This window comes from Hylobates moloch, unplaced genomic scaffold (genome assembly GCF_009828535.3).
Source record: "Hylobates moloch isolate HMO894 unplaced genomic scaffold, HMol_V3 SCAFFOLD_3, whole genome shotgun sequence".
NCBI lineage: Eukaryota > Metazoa > Chordata > Mammalia > Primates > Hylobatidae > Hylobates > Hylobates moloch.
In genome coordinates this window covers 93650021-93675923 of record NW_026652278.1, presented here as the reverse complement: position 1 = coordinate 93675923, position 25903 = coordinate 93650021, and the positions used below count along the sequence as shown (strand labels likewise).

Genomic DNA, 25903 nt, shown 5'->3' with positions numbered 1-25903 from the left:
TTTTCTGAAAACTTGTATAATAAATAAAACTTCTATGTGGTTGTTTCAAATGAATAAACTTTGTTCTATAACATACTTGAGAGATACGAAGCTGACATGCTGCTAACTCCTTTTCATTTTCTTCCATTTTTTTGTTGCTCTCAGTTTGTGTGCTTTCTAACTGCTTGCAACGTTTCACCATGGTTTTTACTTCTGACTTCATTTTGCTAATGTAGAGTCTTGCAACAGTGAACTCTTCATCTATCATGCCAGTTCCCTCAGGCTGCTGTGAGGAAAAAGTAAAATAAAAAATTAAAGCCAAAAATATTCAATGTGTGTTTTCCCAATTAGGCTGTAAAATCTTTTTATAAAATGTATTTTAGTATTACTCAATATTCATACAAAGTCTGGATCTTATTTTTTTTCTTTTATTACTGTTTTCAACAAAAGGTAAATAAATACAGCTTACTTTTTGCCTTCCTTTTTTTTAAAACTGAAAATAATGTTAATACATGCCAACAACAACAAAAAATGTAAACCTAAAGAAAACACAAAAATACAACCAAATTAATAAATTCTGCCTCTTTCAATTTTTTCACTTCCTCTTTACAGGACCTCTTCAGTAAATTCATTGTTAATCATGTACACGTTCAGCTTAAAATTTAACAAGAGGATGTTTAGGTGGCAGGGAAAGGATGACCTTTAAGCTCAACCAGAAGGAATTGTGGTCACTGTATATTGCTTAACTTTCAGGAAGAAATAAAACTGTGCAGATGACATGATTGATGAAGTTTACATGTAAAGTCAAAAGACCCTGAATAGCTAGCACAACACTAAGGACGAACAAAGTCACAGGACTTGACACTATGCAACTTACTGTAAAGCTATAATAATCAAAACAGTACAGTGCCGGCAAAGAACAGATAAATAGGTTAACAGAACAGAATACAGAGCCCAGGAATAAAACCACAAAATACAGTCAACTGATCTCTGACAAAGGTGCAAAGGCAATTTGATGGAGAGAGGACAGTCTCTTCAACTGGACATCCAGATGTGAAACAATGAATCCTGGTACAGACTTTACCCCTTTCAGAAAAATTAACTCCAAATGGATCACAGATCTAAATGTAAATGCAAAACTAAAAAAAAACTTTTAACATAGGAGAAAATCTAGGTGATATTGGGTTTGGTGATTAGTTTTTAAATACGATACCAAAAACACAATCTATTAATGAAAAACTTGGTAAGTTGGACCTCATTAAAATTAAAAATTTTTAGTCTCAAAAAATGACGTTGAGAGTTAAAAAAAAAAAAAAAACAAGCCACAAACTGAGAAATAATGCAAAACACTATCTGATAAAAGACTTATATTCAAAACATATGAAGAACTCTTAAAACTCAACAATAGGAGGCCAGGTATGGTGGCTCACGCCTGTAATCCCAGCACTTTGGGAGGCTACGGCGGGCGGATCACCTGAGGTCAGGAGTTCAAGACCAGCCTGGCCAATATGGCGAAACCCTGTCACTACTAAAAATACAAAAAATTAGCCAGGTGTGGTAGTGGGAGCCTGTAGTCCCAGCTACTCGGGAGGCTGAGGCAGGAGAATCGCTTGAACCCACGAAGAGGAGGTCACAGTGAGCCGAGATCATGCCACTGCACTCCAACCTAGGCGACAGAGCAAGACTCCGTCTCAAAACAAAATAAAAAAAACAAAACAAAACTCAACAATAGGGCCAGGCGCAGTGGCTCACGCCTGTAGTCCCAGCACTTTGGGAGGCTGAGGCAGGCAGACCACCTGTAGTCAGGAGTTTGAAACCAGCCTGGACAATATGGTGAAATCCTATCTCTACTAAAAATACAAAAATTAGCCAGGCGTGGTGGTATGCGCCTGTAGTCCCAGCTATTTGGGAGGCTGAGGCAGAAGAATCACTTGAACCCAGGAGGCAGAGGTTGTGGTGGGTCAAAATCAGGCCACTGCACTCCAGCCTGGGCGACACAACTGCAAATTAAAATGACAATAAAATAACACCATACATTAGTAAAATCCCAAGAAACTGACAAGAGCAAACACTGGCAACGATGTGGAACAGCAGACTCTTATTCATGGCTGATAGGAATGCAAAATGTTTCCACCACTTTGGAAGACCTTTTGGGAGTTCCTTACAAAGCTAACATAGTCATAACATACAACCTAGCACTTCTAGGTATTTTTACTCAACTGAATTGAAAACTTATGTCCACAGAATAACTTACATATGAATTATTTTTTTTTTTTTTGGAGACAGAGTCTCACTCTGTCACCCAGGAAGGAGTGCAGTGGTACCATCTTGGCTCACTGCAACCTCCACTTCCTGGGCTCAAGCGATTCTTGTGCCTTAGCCTCCCGAATAGCTGGGACTATAGGCGTGCACCACTATGCCTGGCTAGTTTTTTTTATTTTTTGCAGAGACGGGACTTCACTACGTTGGCTAGGCTGGTCTCAAACTCCTGGCCTCAAGTGATCTGCCCTCCTCGGCCTCCCAAAGTGCTGGGATTACAGGCATGAGCCGCCATGCTCAGCCTACACATGAATGTTTATAGCAGCTTTATTCATTAATTGCCAAAACCTCAAAGTAACCACATAGGTGAATGGATAAACAAACTGTGGTACATTCGTATCATGGAATATAATTTAGTGATTTAAAAAAATGATCAAGCCATGAAAAGCCATGAAGAATCTTAAATGCATACTGGTAAGTGAAAGAAGCTAGCTGAAAGGGCTACATATACATACTGTATGATTCCAACTATATAACATTTTGGAAACAGCAATACTATAGAGATAGTAAAAACATCAGTGGTTGCCAGAAATTCAAGAAGTAGAGGTGAATAGCAAAAACACTCGGAATTTGTTAGGGTGGTGTGGGAACTATTCTAAATACTGGACCTATAATATTATGCACTCCTTAAAATCCACACAACTATAGAATACAATGAGTACAACAATCATTGTAAACTGTAACATAAAACTGTAAACTGTAACTTAAGAACAACAACAGCCTGGGCGCAGTGGCTCATGCCTGTAATCCCAGCACTTTGGGAGGCCAAGGTGGGCAGATCAGGAGGTCAGGAGATCAAGACCATCCTGGCTAACATGGTGAAACTCCATCTCTACTAAAAATACAAAAACAAAATTATCCAGGCGTGGTGGCACACGCCTGTAATCCTAGCTACTTGGGAGGCTGAGGTGGGAGAATGGCGTGAACCCGGGAGGCGGAGCCTGCAATAAGTCAAGATCGTGCTACTGCACTCCAGCCTGGGAGACACAGCGAGATTCCATCTCAAAAAAAAAAAAAAAAAAAAGTAGCACTCTAACAGAGCTTATATATGATGAGAGGAAAAGAATTACTTGTTAATGACAAAAATACTGAGGATCCTTTTTTTTTTTTTTTTAATTAGAATAGCTATTTGCAATGACGACTTATTTTCAAAATGCTATGGTATAGTGGAAAAAAAAGTCTAGTAGTCATGGAACCTGGATTTCATCCCTCTGCCACTAAACATAAGCCATTTCTACTCTCTCTTTTTACACTTTTTAACTTAAATCATAATTATTTGAACATAAAATATAAGATTTTTCTAAAACGTTGCAAATCTACAAAGCAAATTTTGAACAGCATCTCTCTGGTGTTCTGCGATATGAAATAAATGTACTTTTCCATCCTAGAGATTTCTCTACATCTCACATTACTCTAATCTCACATTACTTCACCATAAACAGAATAGGGCAGAAATGTTCAGACTGATGGTGAAGGGAAAGCAAGTCAAGTGGCCCGATAGTGAGTCCACTGAAGAAATAACATATGAAGAGACGAGTCATGAGAATCTTTGCCTCCATCAACAAACACTAACTTTCATTTTGTTGATTTTATCTTTTATTCTTTTTGTATTTTTTAAAAATATTTTCTTTTTCTTCATTTTTAAACTGACGAATCAGTTAACAGCAAACAGCAACATTAAACAATACAACAGACAGAAATGTGTACTCCATATTGAAAACTTTTATGTCAGTTCCAACTCTGGTTAAAAGACTGGGCTTTTTAGTAGGCTCTCAATATAAACCCAAGTGTATGTGCTCTCTTTGTTATTGTAATTAGGCTTTAATCAAAAAGGTAAAGTCTAAACAGCTACTGCAACATACAAATCTTTCACGTTATATGCATGGTTTTTCAGTTAAGAGTCTTAGTTTGGTTCTTTGGTCTTAGTTTTTAAATCTACCACCAAGTCACATGCCTAATGCTAACAACCAATATTAGTATCCTCAAAAAGATTAGGACAAAGAGGTATAAAGAAAATATGGCCATATTTTGAAAACTGAAAACTCTAGAGTTCATTATATTATTCTCTCTATTAAATGTTTGAAATTTTTCACACTAAAATAAAAAATTAAGAAAGCAGTGCTCATCTTTAGCTTTTCTTTAAATATTTAAAGCAACCACAAGCCCATTCATTATAAATTTATTCCCTGAGCTAATCTTTTTTTTTTTTTTTTTGAGATAGGGTCTCACTGTTGCTCAGGCTGGAGTGCCATGGCACAAACATGGTTCACAGCATCTTTAACCTCCTGCCTCAGTCTCTTAAAATAGCAGGGACTACAGGCACGTTATCACCATGCCTACATGCTCGGCTAATTCTTAAATTTTTTGTAGGGATAGGGTCTCGCCACGTTGCCCAGGCTGGTCTCGAACTCCTGGGCTCAACTGATCCTCCTACCTTGGCCTCCCAAAGTGCTGGGATTACAGGCTTGAGCCACTATGTCTGGTCCCTGAACTAATCTTAATTGTTGTTCCAATCATTTCACTTATGGGAATTTATTAACGTAATTTTTAAGCGTGAATTTTTTTTTTTCTGGAGACAGCGTCTTGATCTGTTGCGAAGGCTGGAGTGCAGCTGCACGATCGCAGCTCACTGCGGCCTTGACCTCCCGGGCTCAAGCAATCCTTCCACCCCAGTAGCTGGGACTACAGGCACACACCACCATGCCAGGCTCATTTTTGTATTTTTTGTAGAGACAGGGTTTCGCCACATTGCCCAGGTTGGGGAAAATGTTATAGTAAAGAATCAAACATGAGGTCCAATAAATGCCGCCTACTGAATTTATCTATTTAGGTGCCCTTATTCTCTTGCTCTCTCCTGATCTATTTAAAATACAGTTAATAACATCTACTACACAAGACTGTTTGTGAGGATGAGATCACGAATACAAAAAACTTTACAAAGTATTAGTAGTAAACAAAAGTGCAAGTGTATATAGATAATTGTCCTTAATATTTAGTCATTATATTTACCTTTACATCATTATTTCCCACGGCAATTCCTATTTCTGCAAGGTCTTTTAGTAAAGATGCCATCATCTCAGCTGCTCGTTTTTTCTGGTGGTTGGTCATTTCCTTAAGTTTCTGAAGCTCAGCATCTATACTCGCTAAAGTTGCCTAAGAGAACCCAAAACAAAAAGTATAGTTAAATCTACTACATGAAAATTCATATCAAATACTCATAGGTGTTTCAAGTTTTACACCAAGCCCTTACAAAACCATGCCTTTTCTGCTTTCATTTTTCTTGAACTATCTACCAGGTTCTGGGCTCCCAGCTCAAACTTAAAAAATATTTTAGACCTAATAGGCTATGGTAAAAGTAGCCACATTGTTTTCAATTAAGAGCAGGCAGTTTCTGTTATTTCACTAAATTCCTGAGATTGAATAATATTTTCTGTCTAAAAATGGGAAGCCTCAAATTTAACTAGATTTATCATTTATTACTATATTATGTCTTATCTTTAGAAAGTGAGTCAGCAAATTAACATTACAATGACACTGTTTTCTAGATGCTTTCTTCATCTACTTTCTATATACTTACTCACTGGAAAGAATCCATGTGATAATACTATGATACAGACAATTATCCAGGAGCTAGTGTTAAAGTAATATTATCTGTTTATTGACTATCATTATAAATCTCAAATCATAGATAGCTTAACAGCTACAAAATCACCAAATTTTGAAAAGTCCAACCCAGTTTGGTGCCCACTTTAAAATAACTCATATGGCAGATCAGATACAAGGTGAGCATCCCCACTCTGAAGTGCTCCAAAATCTGGGACTTTTTGAGTGCTTACATGATGCTCAAAGAAAATGCTCACTGAAGCATTTTGGACTTGCCAATTAGAAATGCTCAACTGGTAAGCATAATGCAAACATTCCAAAATCTGAAATGCTTGGGGCTTCTGTATTTGTAATGCCTGTACTATACTGTATTTGTAATGCCATTTATTGACTTTTCATCAATATCTTTTAGTAAAGATGCCATCATTCCAACTGCTTACTTCTTATGGTAGTTGTTCATTTCCTTAAGTTTCTGAGTATCAGTAGAGTGTGTATCCACCCAGGTTAATCTACAATATGATACCAATTATCTTCAAGTCTCATAATATAGCATGCTTCTACCATAATTGATTAAATTACCAGTCACTTTCTCTTAACTGAACAGGAACACTGTCTAAGCATATAAACAGATGCTAAACACTAGGGATTTCTAACTCCTATTATCAATGTAATGCTGATAGATTTCAGCTCCACAAGTGAAACATAAATATAACTGTCTTAAAAACTAAAATCAGCGGCCAAGGACCACCTTTCAGAGTCGTAAAAAACTCCTGTTATTCTTTCATACAACAATTAGCTTTGTTAGTAATGCAATTCAGTAAGAGTTAGTTATAATGGTGTCTTAGATCTGTACAGTACTGAATGTTAACTTCAAGCTAACTGTAACTTTGTAGATTAAAAAAGAAAAGGAACTCATAGGGGCAGGAAACCTTTTAAAAGCATTATTTTGTACTGTTGACTGCTTTCTTTCAGACAAGTTAATGGGAGCAGGGAAATAAGTGGTGGACACGGGTCCTGAGTGCAACTCTAGACGCTGATTTCTAAACAAGAAGCTAGCATTAACCACAACAAAACCACAAAATAGCTCCTCCATGATGATGTTGAAACATTCACAGCTATGTATTATTTCTGTCATCACTGTTGGAGGTTGGCGATGTCTGTCCTGTATCAATTTTCAGCAAGTAAAAATCTCCATCTAATCGCCAGGCGCGGTGGCTCACGCCTGTAATTCCAACACTTTGGGAGGCTGAGGTGGGTGGTTCACCTGAGGTCAGGAGCTCGAGACCAGCCTGGCCAACATGGTGAAACCCTGTTGCTACTAAAAATACAAAATGAGCTGGGCGTGGTGGCGGGCGCCTGTAATCCCAGCTACTCGGGAGACTGAGGCAGGAGAATCGCTTGAACCCAGGAGGCAGAGGATGCAGTGAGCCGAGATTGCGCCATTGCACTCCAGCCTGGGCAACCAGAGTGAAACTCCGCCTCAAAAAAAAAAAAAAAAAAAAAATCTCCATCTATTGGGGAACCACTACACTGTGCTAAGAAGGCACTGTTCCAGGTAGTGGAAATGTAACAGTAAGTAAAACATAAATTGTATTAAGTTACATATCCTTACATCTATTCCAAATAATTCACATAGTTGATTAAATAGCATTTTAATTTGTACTGCATATTTAATTTATTGTTTGAACAATCATCTAATAGCTTTATTGGGCAACTAGGAGCTTTAAATTATTTTTCCTTTAACATTAGTAGTAACATTAGATTCTATATGCTATATACTAAATTAAAAAAATAAAAAAACATAAGGAGTAGCAAACATCCTTTAAAATAGCATTTAAATTAGATATTAACAGACCTTTAGGAACTAAGATAACTGTCTTCCTTCACCTCTAAGGCTTCATATACAGAAAGAAATGAAGTTGAAACCCGAGTCCTTGAAAGTTGATGTTATCGATATTTGACTTACATAGAAAAATAAGTTATTTAAGTAGTTTTTAGGTTAAGAATACTTGTACTAAAGCATTAAAAAAGAAAATAAAACTATATCCTACCGATTTCTGATTCAGTTCATCACTAAGCAATTCATATTCCTTAGTTTTGTCTTCAACTTCCTGAGACTTCTGATCATAATTGACAGCAAGTTCTTCTAGGGCCTGTAAAACTTCTTTCACTTCTTCTTTAGAGGCATCATTTTCTGCTTGAAGGCGATTCAGCTCAGCTTGCATATTGTCTTGATCCCTTCTGGTAGATGCCAAAAGCTACAGGACAGAAAATAATTTATTTTCAAAAAACACCCATGAAGCTTCACCATTTGTCAAGAACAAATGGAGTGAAATATGGATGGTATTGAGTGTGGCAACATTTATTCATTAAACAGATTTACTAAATGTCAACTATGTGCCGGCACTGTGCTGGATGCTGCAAGGCAGAAAGAAAATCAAAAACTGTGTGTTTAAGGAACACAGTAGAAGAGAAGATAGGCACATGAATAAGCGCAATACAAGACAGAAGGTCAGAACCATAAGAGAGGGACAGGACAGATAAAGTGCTTAGTAATACAGGAAAGGGTATTCATTCATGGAGAAGTTGGCTAGGAGAGATCGATTGCAGTCACATGCAAATTAATGTAATAAAGGAAAATGGCATTCTACGAGAGTTGCTTAAAAATTTAGATTTGGGCCGGGTGGGGTGGCTCACGCCTGTAATCCCAGCATTTTGGCAGGCTAAGGCGGGCGGATCACGAGGTCAGGAGTTTGAGACCAGCCTGACCAACATGGTGAAACCCCATCTCTACTAAAAATACAAAAAAATAAGCAAGGCACGGTGGCGGGCGCCTGTAATCCCAGCTACTCGGGAGGCTGAGGCAGAAGAATCACTTCAAACCAGAAGGCAGAGGTTGCAGTGAGCCGCGATCGTGCCACAGCACTCCAGCCTGGGCAACAACAGTGAAACTCCGACTCAAAAAAAAAATTTTTAGATTTGCTTTGGGCAACAAGTGATGACATTTGTGCTATGCCGCAGAAAAACCTGGTATCAGCCAGGTGCAGTGGCTCACGCCTGTAATCACAGTACTTTGGGAGGCTGAGGCGGGTGGATCACCTGAGGTCAGGAGTTCAAGACCAGCCTGGCCAACATGGTGAAACCCCATCTCTGCTAAAAATACAAAAATTAGCTGGGCATGGTGGCAGGCGCCTGTAATCCCAGCTACTCAGGAGGCTGAGGCAGGAGAATCGCTTGAACTTGGGAGGTGGAGGCTGCAGTGAGCTGAGATCACACCACTGCACTCCAGCCTGGGGGACAAGAGCGAGACTTCGTCTCAAAAACAAAAACAAAATCTGGTATCAGCACATAAAATCTGGACTGCAGGGATGCCAAGAGACTGGTTAGGAGAACACCATAATCATCCACATTAGTGGCTCTCCTGTAGGGATATCTGGAAATCTGTGGGAGTGTTAATAATAGGGTAGAATGCTAACGGCATTTAGGAGTAGGGACCAGGAATGTTTAATGTCCTGTAATGCAAAGGACAGAATAACATAAATTATCCAATGCAAAATGTCAATAGTGCCCCTTTGAGGAATGATGCTATAGTTGAAATATGAAATGCTATAGTTGAAAGATGATCTGACCAGGATTAAGTTCACTGATGGAGAGTATCTCTTACCAAAGCAGTCTTTGTCTTCACCCTGCCCACTACCCCCACAAAAAAATTTAAAGGACTGCTTTTCAATTATCCCCCTGCTCTGCTGGGTGAGAAGATAAAATGAGGATCCAAAGTAAGTGACAAGAAGAGCAATGTCAAGAACCAGGATGAAAAGAAAGATGGCAGAAATGAACAACAATTGTATGTGGGTAGATAAGATGAATGAGTAAAAATTCATTTTATCCATGTGACATTCTTATTCCCACTAAGAGAGTCATACCCAAAATTATACAACTATTAAAGACAAAGTCAATGGGATTCAGAAACCAAAACTATAAAGCTTTTCTGGAAGCAACATAAAAGGTATTCAACTCACCTCCTCCTGATCCAACATTTGCGTCTTCAGTTTCTCTACCAGTTGACTTTGCTGGTTAATTTCTTCATCCTAGAATTTTGAAGTATCCAGTTAACCAGTAGCTAACAACCTGGTTCTAGTTGTTTCCCAATACAGGTTATAAGATTACTACTCCCCCAGAAATATTTCAAAACCATTTCTCCAAATTCAACATTGCTTATTTTAATCTCTTTTAAGAAAATAGCAAAACAAAAGGAATTTCTTTCAATTATCAATACTTATAATGGTCATGTACTTCGAACCTGCCATCTCTGCTTAAAATACATTAAAAATATCAACTTAAGAAAATATTTTCTTCTAATCTCTTTACTGCTCTTGTTCTTGCCTTCCATTTTATTACATTCTTAATTTGCTATTATTCATACTATTGACATTACCTCTATATGCAAAGCAGGAAGATATTATTTCCGCTCTATTGTGTTTCCCTTAATCTCTTACATTATCTTTTATTGGAGTCTTCAGAGCCCTGATTCTAACAGTTAGTATAATTGAGGCTCCCAATGACCCAATGCCAAATTTTCATTAGAACAGGGGTCCCCAAGCCCCCAGGCCACAAAGCAATACTGGAAGCCTGTTAGGAACCAGGAAGCACAGCAGGAGGTGAGCAGCAAGCATTACCACTTGAGCTCCGCCTTCTGTCAGATCAGCGGCATTAGAATATCATTAAGAGCACGAACTCTATTATGAACTGTGCATGCAAAAGATCTAGGTTAGAGGATCCTTATGAGAATCTAATGCCTGATAATCCAAGGTGGAGGTTTCATCCGAAAACCATCTCCCCCACCCTGATCCATGGAAAAACTATCTTCCCTGAAACTAGTCCCTGGTGCCAAAAAGGTTGGGGACTGCTGCCTTATAAAGTTCTTTTAGCGTAAAAAGAGGGGGAAAAAAAGATACACCCTCATACAGTTTCCACACAGAAATTGAAATTATGACTTTTTATTTTGTTAATACAATAATTTTTACAAGATTAAGAGAAATCAAGGAAGATGTATAAAGATCCTAAGTGCCCACAGCACTGAAATCAGAAAAGTCAGAAAATAAAAACACCCATGTCCATAGTATCCTAAGATAGAACAGACCTAAATCAAACAATACAATACCTACCTTGTCATCAAGCTGTTTGTATAATTTAGCAATTTCTTCTTCACACTTTCTTCTTTCAGCATCAGTAAAATTTCCCATAACTCCAATTGTGGTTGCTGGTTTATCATTGGTAATAGTAATATCTTTATCCACTGTGAAAGCTTCCAAGTTGGCTTTCTCTTTGTCAAACTGTTCATCAATAGGCACCGTCTCCCCTAAAATAAGACAATAAAGTGGTTAATAAAAAATGACATGTCTAAAGCTAATTTCAATTTCATTCCTTTAAGAAAAAAAAATTTTTTTTTTTTGAGACAGAGTCTCAATATGTCACCCTGGCTGGAGTGCAGTGGTGCAATCTAGGCTCACTGCAACCTCTGCCTCCAGGGTTCAAGCAATTCTACTGCCTCAGACTTCTGATTAGCTGGGATTACAGGCGCTCAGCACCATGCCAGGCTAATTTTGGTATTTTCAGTAGAGATGGGGTTTCAACATGTTGGCCAGGCTGGTCTCTAACTCCTGACCTCAAGGGATCTGCCCACCTCGGCCTCTCAAAGTGCTGGGATTACAGGCATGAGCCACTGCACCTAGCCTCGTTCTTTTCAACTTTTTCTTCTCTGTGTTATTTTCAAATAATCTGTCTTCAAGTTCAGATTCTTTCTTCTGCTTAATTAATTCTACTACTGATGGTCTCTTGCGTTTTGCTCATTTTATTTTTCAGCTCCAGGATTTCTATTAATTTTTAAAAAATTATTTCGATGTCTATTAAATTTCTTGATCTAGTCACTGATTTTGCTGAACTATTTCTACGTTTCTATGCTCTAAATCTGTATTTAACAAACTTAAGATGACAAATTCTTAAGTTATTACCATTACGCCATCTGTTGAGTTCATTTTCAAGCCACTGAATAGTGTTCCGCAGGATCTTATTTTTTTCTTTTTCTTTTTCATACTTCTTTTTCCACTGTTCTGCAGTTAACTCCACATTGACACAAACTGTGTTCTTAATTGTTTTGGCCCTAAGAGATGTAATTGGAGGAAAAAAAGGATGAGACTGAAATTATTTTTAATTTTATCTATATGGAATATATGTATATATGGCTAAGAAACTTATTCTTGTCCAGTAATCTCTTAGACTAAATACTAAAAGCCGCAACATATGAGGTTATTTACAACCCACGTAAATTTGAGTCTGCTCCAAAATCTGTGAATAGCTTAAAAAAAAAAAAAATCAACAAACCACTAAAAATAAACGACAAAGGCCTATATTTTTCCAATTTGTTTGCAAGGCTGAATTAAGAAATTACTGTTGAAAGTCAAAGACGGAATCATCATTACTGATTTTCCTAATCATCTCATATAGATTATATTAACCTGTCATGCATGTCTACAGGCCTCACAGAGGATTATGTTTGCCAGGCTTTGACCTCATTATCTGATTCAAATGCTTATTTTAATACCAAATTACAGCTTGTCACACAAATTTGACTAAAATTACATCTGACTTTAATGTGTACTAAAACTTAAACCAAGCAGTCTAAAAAACAGACCCACCTTGTATTATCTGTCATCAATTCAAACTGAGTGTGTCTAGCACAAAACAATATGTACAGGTTGGAATAACAGCTCACATTTTCCTACATTTTATAAACAAAAGGTCTATCTAAATTTAGGTTTTGTACTTTCTTAACAACAAACCTTTGGCCAAATAAGAGTGTAGATTTTGTTTCAGACTCATTGTATGATGATGGAGAGCAGCAAATTACAATAGTGGTTCTACAGTTGCCACCTAATGAATCTTGAAGGATTCTTGTCATTTTACTATCTCTATATGGAACATATGTCTGCATACAAAAACAAAGAAAACAAGACCAGTGGGTTTCTGTATAATAAAATGTTATTATAAAATAAACTCCCAAAAGACAACTAACTTACATATAACTGATTCAAACACATTGAATCTCAATCTCTCTCTCTCTCACACATACACAGCCATGCACACATATACACCTATATTTAAATAATGCCCCATAAGGTAACAGGGAGATGGAAGACATGTATACTCACACTACCCTCAGCCAAAGCAGAAATGACATTTCCAAGAGCAGAAAGTGACTTGTTGATGTTTTTAGCTTCATCCAGCACAGCACCTTCAGCTCCAGTTTTACTAACCTATACGTAAGATTTCAAAAGAATGAAACAAAATTACAAGTTTATAATTTTCTTTAAATTTTCTAAAATGTTCATATGTCATCAATAACCAGCAAAAAAGAAAAAAGAACATGAAAAGCTTCATGATCTTATTTGCCAAGCATTTACTCTTAGGTACCACCATTTCTTGAGTACTACTCTTAAGAGTTTGATTAGAGAGACATCAAATTTTATCTGTAGTTTGTAGGTACTCTTGAAAATAACCAATTTAAATGTAAATTTGTAGTTCATTAATCTGTTAGTCCCCTTTGCTACATTAGAAAACAGGAATCTTGGCCGGGCGCGGTGGCTCACGCTTGTAATCCCAGCACTTTGGGAAGCCGAGGCAGGCGGATCACGAGGTCAGGAGATCGAGACCATGATGAAACCCCGTCTGTACTAAAAATACAAAAAACTAGCCGGGCGTGGTGGCGGGCGCCTGTAGTCCCAGCTACTCGGAGAGGCTGAGGCAGGAGAATGGCGTGAACCCAGGAGGCGGAGCTTGCAGTGAGCCGAGATTGCGCAACTGCACTCCAGCCTGGGCGACAGAGCGAGACTCCGTCTCAAAAAAAAAAAGAAAACAGGAACCTTCTAAAACTGGCTAAGGCATAATGTTGATGTTGTAACTGTTAGAAAACAGAGACTGAGTTTAAACACATTATATAAGCAAACCTGCTTCTTTTAAAAAAACATAAAATATCTAAATATCTATGTTGTGGTTTTTTTGGTTTTTTTTTTTGTTTTTTCTTTTGGATACTGAGTCTCACTCTGTCACTCAGGCTGGAGTGCAGTGGCTCGATCCCGGCTCACTGCAACCTCCGCCTCCTGGGTTCAACCAATTCTCCTGCCTCAGCCTCCCCAGTAGCTGGTATTACGGGCATGTGCCACCACGCCCAGCTAGTATCTATGTTAAAGATAGGTCAGAACAATAAATTAGCAATGTTGGCTGAAGAAATAGCTTAGGAGATTTCTCAGATTAGATAATCTTTGAAAGATGTGTATAAGACTTCAGAGTATAACGGAATAGATATATCATTCTAAGCAGAAGAAACAAAATTAGCACAACAGCAAAAATGGTCACAGAAGTCCCTATTATAACATTTACATTTAATTTGAGATAGACTAGAATCAGACTGTATAGAATTGTAATAATGAAACAATCATCCAAAGGAAAGAAATATGTCCAACCAAACCAGAAAAGACTAATGGATAGTTACCAGTTTTAATAGGGACCTCACTGCCAATATGGACAAAATACGTATCAAAAATTAGAAAAGGGATACCTAATAAAGTTTATAACAACATATGCTGAACAAGTTCTCACTACGAACATATCTTAAGTCATAGAAACCACTTATGGGTTGAACTAGAGTATGGTCAAACAACAGTAACTTGGAACTGATTATTCAGTTGATGTCATCATAAAGCACTGGCATCAGCAGTTACAAATCTCAGGTTACCAAATCCAGTTTGGTAAGTCAGATGCAACAATGAATCCCGCGTAACTCCCAACTCAAACTAAAGTTTACAAAGATGCTTAAATATTTGTCAAAATACATGAAGACTTTACCTTTTCACTACCAGCTAAATCAACCAGATAAAGTTTCCCACTCAGCTTTTGTTCCGTTTGTGTGTTCTCTTGTTTTACGTTAATAAGAAATATACTGTGACTCCTAGAGCTATGTTCATTCATATCTGCAAGGAAATTACACAAACAAATATAAATAAACATGATTTCCCCTTAACAATTTCCCTGAAGCAATCTTATAATTAATCACCTGGATAAGGATATTTTAAGCTGGCTTTAAATCCTAACCAGTGTTATTTTCTACTTACTTGTAACTGCTACATGTCTGTTGGATTTTCCTTCATCTATGGTATCCATAACTTCATCTGGACTACATACAAAACGCTCTGTGCACCCCTGTGAAATAATTTTTTAAAATATGTTAATGTCTGGCCAACATGATGAAACCCTGTCTCTAATAAAAACACAAAAATTGGCTGGGCACAGTGGCGGGTGCCTGTAATCCTAGCTACTTGGGAGGCTGAGGCAGGAGAATCGCTTGAGCCTGGGAGGCAGAGGTTGCAGTGAGCTGAGACCATGCCATGCACTCCAGCCTGAGCAACAGACTGAGACTCCATATATTAAATAAATTGGCTCATGCCTGTAATCCCAGCACTTTGGGAGGCAGAGGCGGGCAGATCACGAGGTCAGGAGTTCGAGGCCAGCCTGGCCAACATGGTGAAACCTCATCTCTACTAAAAATACAAAAATTAGCTGGGCGTGGTGGCACATGCCTGTAATCCCAGCTACTCAGGAGCCTGAGGCAGGAGAACTGCTTGAACCCTGGAGGCAGAGGTTGCAGTGAGCTGAGATTGCACCACTGCACTCCAGCCTGGGCAACAGAGTGAGACTCTGTCTTAAAAAAAAAAAAAAAAGTATTACAGGGTTTTTCTAGACAACTATACTATAAATACCTTTACATAGGGAACTCGGTTTTTGTCTTCATGAACTGAAAGGTTGGTCTTTGAAACTGAAAAAGAAAAACAAATGTTAACAACATTCTCCTAAAACTCTTAACACTGGATATGAAATAACTGATAGGCTTCCCTGAGCAGCCTAACAGCAATAGTTGAACTCTAAAAAAATATTAAAACATTGCTCTAAAGCAGACCTTACAGACATAGCAGGAGATCTAAACAGAAACCAATGCAACAATATAGAATTTTAGGACCATTCCAACCTACCACCCACATTTTATGAACAAGAACATTAACCGTGAGTGGTTCAATGATTTGCCTAAGGACAATGTATCTAATTGACAGTTGACAGAAGACTAGAACTCAGGGCTCAGATCATGTAACTCCCAGTCCAATGCTCTGGTTACTACTAAGAAGTACCCATAAACACCACTTTAAACTAGTTATTCTGTTTAAAGGTATTCAACTACAACTTCAGAAGAAAAAAAATTTTGTCTATTTCCAATAACTTAAGACAATTTCATACAGGCTACAAAGAAATAGTCTCACATCTACTATTAAAAAGGAATTAACAGATGTTATTTAAAACTGATTAGCAAGAATTTAACTTACCATCTAATAGGTCCCTTATCTTATCCAAATATATTTCAAAATATGAAACCTAAAGGGCAAATTTTAAAAAAATCAATCAACTAAAATTATATAACTTATTCGCATATTAGTATCGAGGTCTGAGTGCTAGGCATTGTTAGACTAGAGAGACAGTTATCAACATACCAGCCATAGCTCATATTCTAATGGGAAGACATAAATTAGCCAAATTAGCTTAGTTATTTAAGCAGTCTTCCCATTGGACATAAATTACATTATCTTCATCTAAAATGAGTTAGAATAGTTTTATGTAGTAGAAACCTTAGAGTTCCGCAGTAAAGCAACCTCCTTTATTTTATGGAGGAGGCTAAAGACTTAATCATTTACGTTAGTTAACATTCCTGTTCATCTAATGGCAGATGAACAAAAATCCAAGTTTACTAACCTGAATGATCTTTCAACTATACCTTTCCATAAAAACAATTTTTAAAATTACTTTAAAGAAACTAACATTTACTATTTTTTTACATTATTCTCGCTGTAAAATAAAATATAATCGTTCCTCAAGGAATTTACCTTAATATGAAATTCCAAATTTTCATCCATGGAGTAAATATAATTAAAAATATCTTGCACTATTCTTGGAATAATTCCCATGCCTTCTGGATCATGAAGTTTACCCTAAACAAAAAACAAAACTAGACTTCTTAAATAAATTATAAAATATGAAGTAAAAACAAAGAGTTTCAATCTACAACTTATAGTCAAGAAAGGACAGGAACTGTATTTTTGTGGAAATGGCTCTGTAAATACCTAAAAAATCCAATTCAACTATTACACATACACATATTATTGCACATCAACCACACGGGTTACCAACAGATCTTAACCCTTCATTTAATCACTAGATTTAGATTATCCATGCTCGTAAAATGTTCATTATAAAATGAACATAATTAAAAAGGTTTTAGTTTCTTTCCATATAATTCTACATTGTTCCTTCTACTTCAAGGCAAATTCATGCAAATACTAGGATGTCCTTATTCTCTATGACTTTATGAAAATCAGTAATATGAATCACACTAAAAGAAGCAGTCATTTACTTAATATAGTACACTCAAATAAATGATAAAAACAGATGCTCTTTAGCAGTGGCAGAAAATCACAGGCTGTTTTCTAGAAGCAAAGCTATAGTGGGTCCACATCTATTATTAACAGCAGCACTGATAATTATGGCAACATTCTTATCAGAGAAGAGTGACAGTTATTTTGAGGCAGGAGGAGCCAAGGAGAACAGGAAAACGTTATTTATACTAAATAAAATCAACAACACATAAGCATTCAAAATTTCCCATATAACAGGGTGACAGAAAATTCTTGTCTAAAATGTTCATTATTTTATGGTTATGCTAACTGATAAAACAATCTCAAATATAATCTCAAATGCAGATATCCCTTACTATTTAAACTCAGGAACTGATTAGATTCCAATAATGATGTTACATGTGTATTATTTGTATGAGAAAAGGCAATAAAGAGTAAATTAAAATGTTTATGCATGGTGAAATAATATCACAAATAATAAATGAATGCTGTATGTATTGCAAACTACATCTAAGTACAGATTATAAAATGTTACCTCCATTGTGTGTGTCTTCCCAGAGGATGTTTGTCCATATGCAAATATTGTTCCATTATATCCTTCAAGTACATCTATGAGAAAATAAGAGATTTTATAATTCAGGGGATTTTTTCCTTAAGCAAGATTCCTAAGAAATTACTTAAACTACAGGATGATAGGGTAAAGGTTAAAAAAAAAAAAAAAAAAAGAAATTACTTAAAGAATGTTACAGGAAAATGTCAGATGTTTATTCTTAGTGAGGTATAAAACACCCTAAAAGACACACACACACACACGCACGCACACACACACGCACACACACACGTGCACACACACGCCCTCTTCCTAACCCTTGCATACTAAATTCCGTATAATAAAATATTTGTAGGAGTGGCTGGGTGCAGTAGCTCACTCCTATAATCCCAGCACTTTGGGAGGCCAAGGCAGGCGGATCTCAAGGTCAGGAGTTCAAGCCTGGTCAGCATGGTGAAACCCTGTCTCTACTAAAAACACAAAAAATTAGCTGGGCTTGCTGGCACATGCCTGTAGTCCTGGCTACTCAGGAGGCTGAGGCAGGAGAATTGCCTGAACCGGGCAGGCGGGGGTTGCAGTGAGCCGAGATCACGCCACTGCACTCCAGTCTGGGCAGAGTAAGACACCATCTCAAAATAAAAAAAAATAAAAAAAATAAAATTAGCTGGACGTGGTGGTACGTGGCCTGTAATTTCAGCTACTCGAGAGACTACGGCACAAGAATCGTTTGAACCCAGGAGAAGGAGGTTGCAGTGAGCTGAGATCAAGCCATTCACTCCAGCCTGGGTGACAGAGTGAGACTCTGTCTCAAAAAAAATACCAAAATTATTTGTGGAAAGAGTGGCAAGAAAGATTCAGATTTTCTTTATGCTAATATGAAAAACTCCATCAAAGTTTAGTACACAAAGGATTTATAAAGACATTAAAGGAAATATACAACAATAGTAATTTTCTTAGTGATGACCCATCTAAGCAATTTTCTCCGGACCCAGACTGCTATTTCTGTGGTCAATTAAGAAACAAATTTTAAATTCCACTGCTTATAATAAAGAATCTCTTCTATCAGTGTACATCTCAAATGTCATCACATCTACACTCCAAAGCTTTATGTGACCAAAAAGAAAAAAATTCTCTGCCAATTTACACACAGATGAGATTTTAGAAACAAGACTGATTGATGGTTAATTAGTAGCTAATCCTCACAAACCCCGACCTTCCTCTTTATCCTACCCACAAAGTATAACACTCAGTCCTACCCCAAAATCAATTACCAAGAAGTTCCTATGAAAAAAATGTTATGAGACAGGGTCTCCCCTCTGTTCAGACTGCAATGGCACAATCATAGCTCACTGGTCACTGCAGCCTCAACCTCTTGGGTGTAGTAAGCCGCCTGCTTCAGCTTCAAGTAGCCAGGACTAGAGGCACATGCCACCAGGCCTGGCTAATTCTAAAAAAAATTTTGTAGAGACAGGGTCTTGCTATGTTGCCCAGGCTGATCTCAAACTCCTGGGCTCAAACAACCCTCCTGCCTCAAGCCTCACAAAGTGCTAAGATTACAGGCCTAAGTAAGCGCCTGCACCTGACCCTCCTATGAAATTTTTTTCTAGCCTCTGACATTACCATTTAAATATATTCCTTTATTAGGTCAAAGGGGGAAAAAAGGCAATCCTTTGATTTCTGGCTTTTGAGGATTTTGTTTGTTGTTTGTTTTTGGTGACAAGAAAGGTACTATGAAATTACATTCTATTCTACAGGAAGCCAAAATAAAAAGAGACGACTCGTTGGAAACAGCATATAACAGTGAAAAGTAAACCAATAAGCAAGCCGATCCTTGTTTTTATTCATTATTTTAAAAAGAAAAAAATAACCCCAACATTGGGCACAACTAACTGGATAACAAATTTCCTACAGAAACATTTATTAATGAGAAAAAAAGACATCATTACTTACTTCCCTGGGAAGATTTTAAGAGACTCCGAACATTTGAAACTTTCTTTCAAAATCTTTTCATTTTTGAGAAGGAAAGCAAAATTATTTCATGTATCACATTTACCTCTTCCTCTAACCCAATTCCACAACCCACCCCCAAAATATCTGGGTAAAAGTCTCATCCTATGTGTTCTTACAGTATCTGCATTTAATCATAATACTTACCAATGAGTATTCTGTCAATTTACTTGTCTGCTTTACTCACCAGCCTGTCAACTCAAAGTCAGGACTGTGTTTAACTCCTAACACAGTGCCTGGCACTCCAGAGGAACGCAAATGCTTGCTGAATATTTATTACCATCACCAATGTACAGGATCTTTCTAAAGCCTCCCTCACCCTTTTAAATATACTTTTGTCATTCCTGTGAGAAACAGAGGTGGACAACTCTGAACAAGTATTACTTCTTTCATACTTTATCAACAGAAAAAAACATATTTAGCTAGTGAGATTAACAGCCCATCACGTTTTAGAAAGTCACTTTGTATCTCCCCGAACTTCAGCCTCCCCAGCAAAATGACTACTTAGGGAAAAGCTCTGAGAATTAGAAGTCATCATATAAAGTTACTGTTAACATCTGAGAGCTTACAATGACTCGGGTTCTAACCATTTTTTATATATTACTGTATTTAATCATCACAAAACCCCATACACTGTACTATTTGCTTTTTGTTTTTGAGACAGAGTCTTGCTCTGTCACCCAGGCTGGAGTGCAGTGGCACAGCCTCGGCTCACCGCAACCTCCGCCTCCCAGGTTCAAGCAATTCTCATGCCTCAGCCTTCCAAGTAGCTGGGATTACAGGCGTGTGCTACCACGCCCGGCTAATTTTTGTATTTTTAGTAGAGACGGGGTTTCACCACGTTGGCCAGGCTGGTCTTCAACTCCTGACCTCAGGAGATTCGCCCACTTCCGCCTCCCAAAGTGCTAGGATTACAGGTGTGAGCCACCGCGCCCAGTCTGCACTGTACTATTATTAGTCCCATTTTACAGATGAGAAAACTGAGACACAGAGAGGTTAAATAACTTGCCTGTAACTCCAGAGCTAGTAAGATGAAGCTGAGACGCAAATGCAAATAGACTTGGCTCCAGAGACCTGCTCTTAACCACTGTACTATATACTCAAGGAGCAGAGGAACCAAAATAAATACAAGGCAGGCTACATCTGGAAAAATCAAAGGTGAATACAGCGGCAGAAAGTTTAGGTCAGGAAGCCATGGTGGAAAAAACAGGAAATCTACAAAGACCTGATGAGATGCTTATAGTGAGCACTGAATAAATAGCTACTTAACACAAGGGAAACAAATCACTCAGATTCAGAATTCAAGAGAATACAAGTGGATAAACCTTATTCAAAAGAAACAATTGTATCTAACAAATCTACAAATAGGGAATGGTAATAGCCCTATGTAAAATCAAGTTATAAACTTGTCCAGATAATTATGAGCCAGTGCATTCTCAATGAACTTGTCGGAGTACCCAGAGAGTACTATCTGCTTTCAGGTCATTACTGGCAACTTGCTCATCAAATCCCTATCTCAAAAGAAATCCCAGCTGGCCCATCACTCTGCCGATCTTTGCCTACCAACAATTTCTAACCATGGCTTCTCATCCAATCTGTTTAACAATGATTGTCCCAAGTACAACCTACCATGTATTTAACTGCTTTCCTGTCCTCACACCTCCCTAGGTACCCACCACCTACCCCTATGCCATCTTTCTCCTTAAATACGTGTATTTATTGGTAACTTTACCACATTGAAATCCTTGTCCAGGACAAGTCCCACCAGCTACCACATACAGTCTCCTCCAAAATGGTACAGAGCACTTGGGTAAAGATAAAAGGAAATCACGGCCAGGTGATACTGACATAAATTACAAAGGCTGCATAGAAGAAGAGATTATGATAGAAACTTTGTATTCTAACACTTGCTGGAAGTCTAATTTTGTACAGTAGAAATAGCTGAGACTATGAGTTTATCCCAAATACAAACACGACTGATTGAATTAATAATGTCCTCTAAGAAGACAGAGGACACATGCTGGGCATGGTGGCTCACGCCTGTGATCCCAGCACTTTGGGAGGCCAAGGTGGGCGGATCACCTGAGGTTGGCAGTTCAAGACCAGCCTGACCAACATGGAGAAACCCCGTCTCTACTATAACACAAAAATTAGCAGGGCGTGGTGGCGCATGCCTGTAATCCCAGCCACTCAGGAGGCTGAGGCAGGAGAACTGCTTGAACCCGGGAGGTGGAGGTAGGTTGCAGTGAGCCAAGATGGCGCCACTGTAGTCCAGCCTGGACAACAAGAGCGAAACTCCGTCTCAATTAAAAAAAACAAAAAAAAAGAAGACGGCAGAGGACACAATTAGCAGTTGATACCTGTATTGTGCTTAACAACTCCTAGTACCTATTTTGCACAAGAAGAAATGGAGACTTGGAAAGGTTAGGTAACTTGCTAAAAGTCACACAGCAAGAAAGTGGCAGAGCCTAGAATTCAATCTAGGACTGTCTGATTCCAAAGATTATACTCTTACCATATTACACAGAAGGGAACTATTATCCTGAACGCAGTTCCAAACAGTAAAGCAGGATGACGAAGGGACTGAAATTTTGAGAAAAGAAGAGAAATTTCAGGAAGCAAACAATTTCATCTTAGAACTGCAAATAGTAATAAAACAGAACAAAAGTAATAGATGCATGTATCCTAAACGTCAGGAAAACAGACTTCATCTTTTTCTTTTCCTTAAGATTAGGTACCACTTAAAAAACAACAGATTTTGAAAAACTCTGAGTATGAGCCTATTATTAAGAGACTATGTAACTAAGGATATACAAGAGAGACAGAACTCACAAGAAGAGCATGAGAAAGATAAAAGTCCAGGATAAGTAACTTTAAGACCAAAACAAAATAAAAACTATGGCCCTAAAAAGAACTTTAAAAGTCATATTCAGAAAAAAAATAATGAATGAATGAACCTGCATTGCTTAGGAAAGACCATAAAATATTAACTGATGATATTAAAACAGAAGTACTTCTACTTACTACCATCTTCCACAAATATGATCCTCAAAACAGAACAACAGAATAAACATTGTTGACAGAGACTTTAAGGTTGATGTGGATAGTATGACAGCAAAAGAATGGCTTCAAATGAGCCCAAGTTTCTAGTTACTAAGGAGGATTACATTCCAGGGATAAAAATCTCACAGCTACTGTAGGTTAGTTTTAAAAGCCAAAGAGAACAAAGGTAATAAAAGATACTAATGTTATTTACATTTTCAAAATGAGAAAAGGGATAGATTATGGAAATAAGTATGCCAAAATTGTATTAAGTAAAGAGTATGGTTGAACTAATCTCATTTCCTGTTTGGATATTGTTATTCAACTGCTACCTTGGGCAAATACTAGAGTCATGCACCATCACTTGATAAAAGGATTCAAGTTTTTCATCATTTTCTTGTGAGTATGTTGACAAACTAAGGACTAGCCAATTGTATAGGTAAGAGGCTCTGAAGTCGGCTGAATACCCAAACAGTGTGATTGAAATAACTGCCAACAACCTTATTCATTTTAGAAGATTAACCTAGGGACCATGACCCATTAAGCACTTTATAAATGATTTAGAATCATATTTTTCAAACTTCAAAGCCTTTGACACTTTAATAGACTTATCAAATGTGCTGACAGCCAACTTACTAGATCCCCGGTAAGATAATTATAAAAATAAAACTCAAAATATGATTAAGAGCTAAAATGAACAAAATGGAATCTGCACTTTAAAGGTTTGCTCTCCAAAGTGAAAGTATGGAATGGGGCTTAAAGCTGGCGGCAAGAGATACAAAAAAGACCTGTATATTCAAATTGCCCACGAATTCATGAATCGGTAACTTTCTATTAGTTAGAAAGCTAATGTAATCTTAAACTGTACTGATGAGACAGAAGTATGTCTCAATCAAAGAATGTAATAAAATTGTGTTCTATGATAGATCCCTCTGGAAAACCACATGACGCTTACAACATGATGACCCTGTTCCTCTTTGTTGCAGTCATTTACACAATTACAAGTGTTAATTCCCCTTCGTTTTATGAAGATTTCAGTACCCAGTTCACTCTCTCTCACCAATACCATTACTGTTGTAATAAAACAGTACTGGTGGTTTCAAAGTCTGTAGCAGATAATCCCACTAAAATACCCTGCCTCTCAGCTCCTTGACCAAATTTTCTGCGATCTTATTCTTTCTCATTTTTATTTTAAAAACAGAGATGCGGTCTCGCTGTTGCCCAGGCTGGTCTCAAACTCCTGGCCTCAAGCAATCCTCCCACCTCAGCCTCCTAAAGTGCTGGAATTACAGGTGTGACCCACCATGTCTGGCCTTACCCTTTCTTTACTACCTCAGAAGTCAACTCCATGACGACACGTTTACCTTTTCATTACTAACTGCGTTGCTTCCATAATCTCAATTTCAAGTAGAGACACTACTCAACTTACAACAGGGTTACTTCCTGATAAATGTTCTGTAAGTTGAAAATACCCTAAGCTGAAAATGCATCAAACACATCTAACCTACCAAACACCATGGCTTAGCCTAGCCTACTTTAAATGTGCTCAGAACACGTACACTGACCTACAGTTCAGCAAAACCATCTAACACAAAGCCTATTTTGTAATAAAGTGTTAAATATTTCATATAATTTATTGAATACTATACTAAAAGTGAAAAACGGAATGGTTGGCCGGGCGCGGTGGCTCACGCTTGTAATCCCAGCACTTTGGGAGGCCGAGGCGGGCAGATCACGAGGTGTGGAGATCGAGACCACGGTGAAACCCCATCTCTACTAAAAATACAAAAAATTAGCCGGGCGTGGTGGCGGGTGCCTGTAGTTCCAGCTACTCGGAGAGGCTGAGGTAGGAGAATGGCGTGAACCTGGGAGGCGGAGCTTGCAGTGAACCGAGATTGCGCCACTGCACTCCAGCCTGGGCGACAGAGCAAGACTCCATCTCAAAAAAAAAAAGAAAAAAAAAAAAGAAAAACGGAATGGTTGTACAGGTGCTAGAAATATTTCTATTGAATATTTCTATTGAATGTGTATTGCTTTTGCACCACCGTAAAGTCGAACAATTTTAAGTTGTTCTAAGTCAGGGACTGTCTGTATTCACCTTCTATTACTCCGTCCAGTACCCTGATTCCAACAAATCTTTGACCCCACTGAGATCTACAACCCTCTAATGTTACCACCTTTTTTCACTGCCCTTCAGCCTCCCTCATATCCTTCTTCCTGTAACTTAACCACCTTAGATCCCATGGTCCACCATTCTAATCACTCCTTTGACAATATCCTCAATTCTCTTGTCCCCCACTTCCCTCTTTTGTACTCACCTAGCAAAACTCCAAATGGGCAAAAATTCAACTCTTCCAGCAGCTAACCTTGAGTGGGCCCTTAATACTGCCTGGCAATACTCTCACACTGCCTGAATCCATCCATTTCATGCCTTTTCCTAGAACCTCTTCCCCCTTCCTCATCTCCATGATGACTTTGCTCCCTGTATTAGATAATATGGAATTGATATAATGAGTACATCCACATTTTCCCTCCCTCACCTCATCTATAAACCTTCTAAAACTCCACTTTATCTCCTGTTACTAGGATGAACATCTGTGCTCCTATGCTATCCTAATCCACCTACTTTTATACTGAATCCCAAATCCTTTAATGTGGTGAATGCCACAACACAGATTTTGCCTCAATCTAAGAAGCACTTTGTAAGAACTACAGCTGTCAAAAAATGAAATAAATCATATCACAAAGTAACAGCCATTCCTTTGATTAAGAGTCCAGATAAACAATGAGCACTCTCTCAGCTTTAAAATTCAATGGTTTTAGAATATATAAAATTATAAATATTCTTGTATAAGTTATAATATTAACTGGAATGTACATACTTTTCTCACCC

The 25903-nt window shown here is 37.8% G+C and overlaps 1 protein-coding gene across 3 annotated transcripts in view; it reads right to left on the bottom strand.

The window, feature by feature from the left end:
• The window catches only part of KIF5B (kinesin family member 5B), a 47753-nt gene that overhangs the window by 13715 nt on the left and 8135 nt on the right, over positions 1–25903 (bottom strand). For 2 of the 3 annotated variants that reach the window (XM_058436568.1, XM_058436567.1), the window contains exons 3-16: positions 17947–18020; positions 16884–16988; positions 16329–16377; positions 15714–15769; positions 15069–15156; positions 14803–14927; positions 13110–13214; positions 12741–12886; positions 11913–12061; positions 11067–11260; positions 9921–9989; positions 7953–8159; positions 5308–5451; positions 77–265 (exon numbers count right to left, since the gene is read on the bottom strand). In XM_058436568.1, the coding sequence (XP_058292551.1) occupies positions 77–265; positions 5308–5451; positions 7953–8159; positions 9921–9989; positions 11067–11260; positions 11913–12061; positions 12741–12886; positions 13110–13214; positions 14803–14927; positions 15069–15156; positions 15714–15769; positions 16329–16377; positions 16884–16988; positions 17947–18020 (1700 nt within the window). Of the gene's footprint in view, positions 1–76; positions 266–5307; positions 5452–7952; positions 8160–9920; positions 9990–11066; positions 11261–11912; positions 12062–12740; positions 12887–13109; positions 13215–14802; positions 14928–15068; positions 15157–15713; positions 15770–16328; positions 16378–16883; positions 16989–17946; positions 18021–19911; positions 19930–25903 lie in introns of those variants that run through there. The other variant, XM_058436569.1, reaches the window with a different exon arrangement.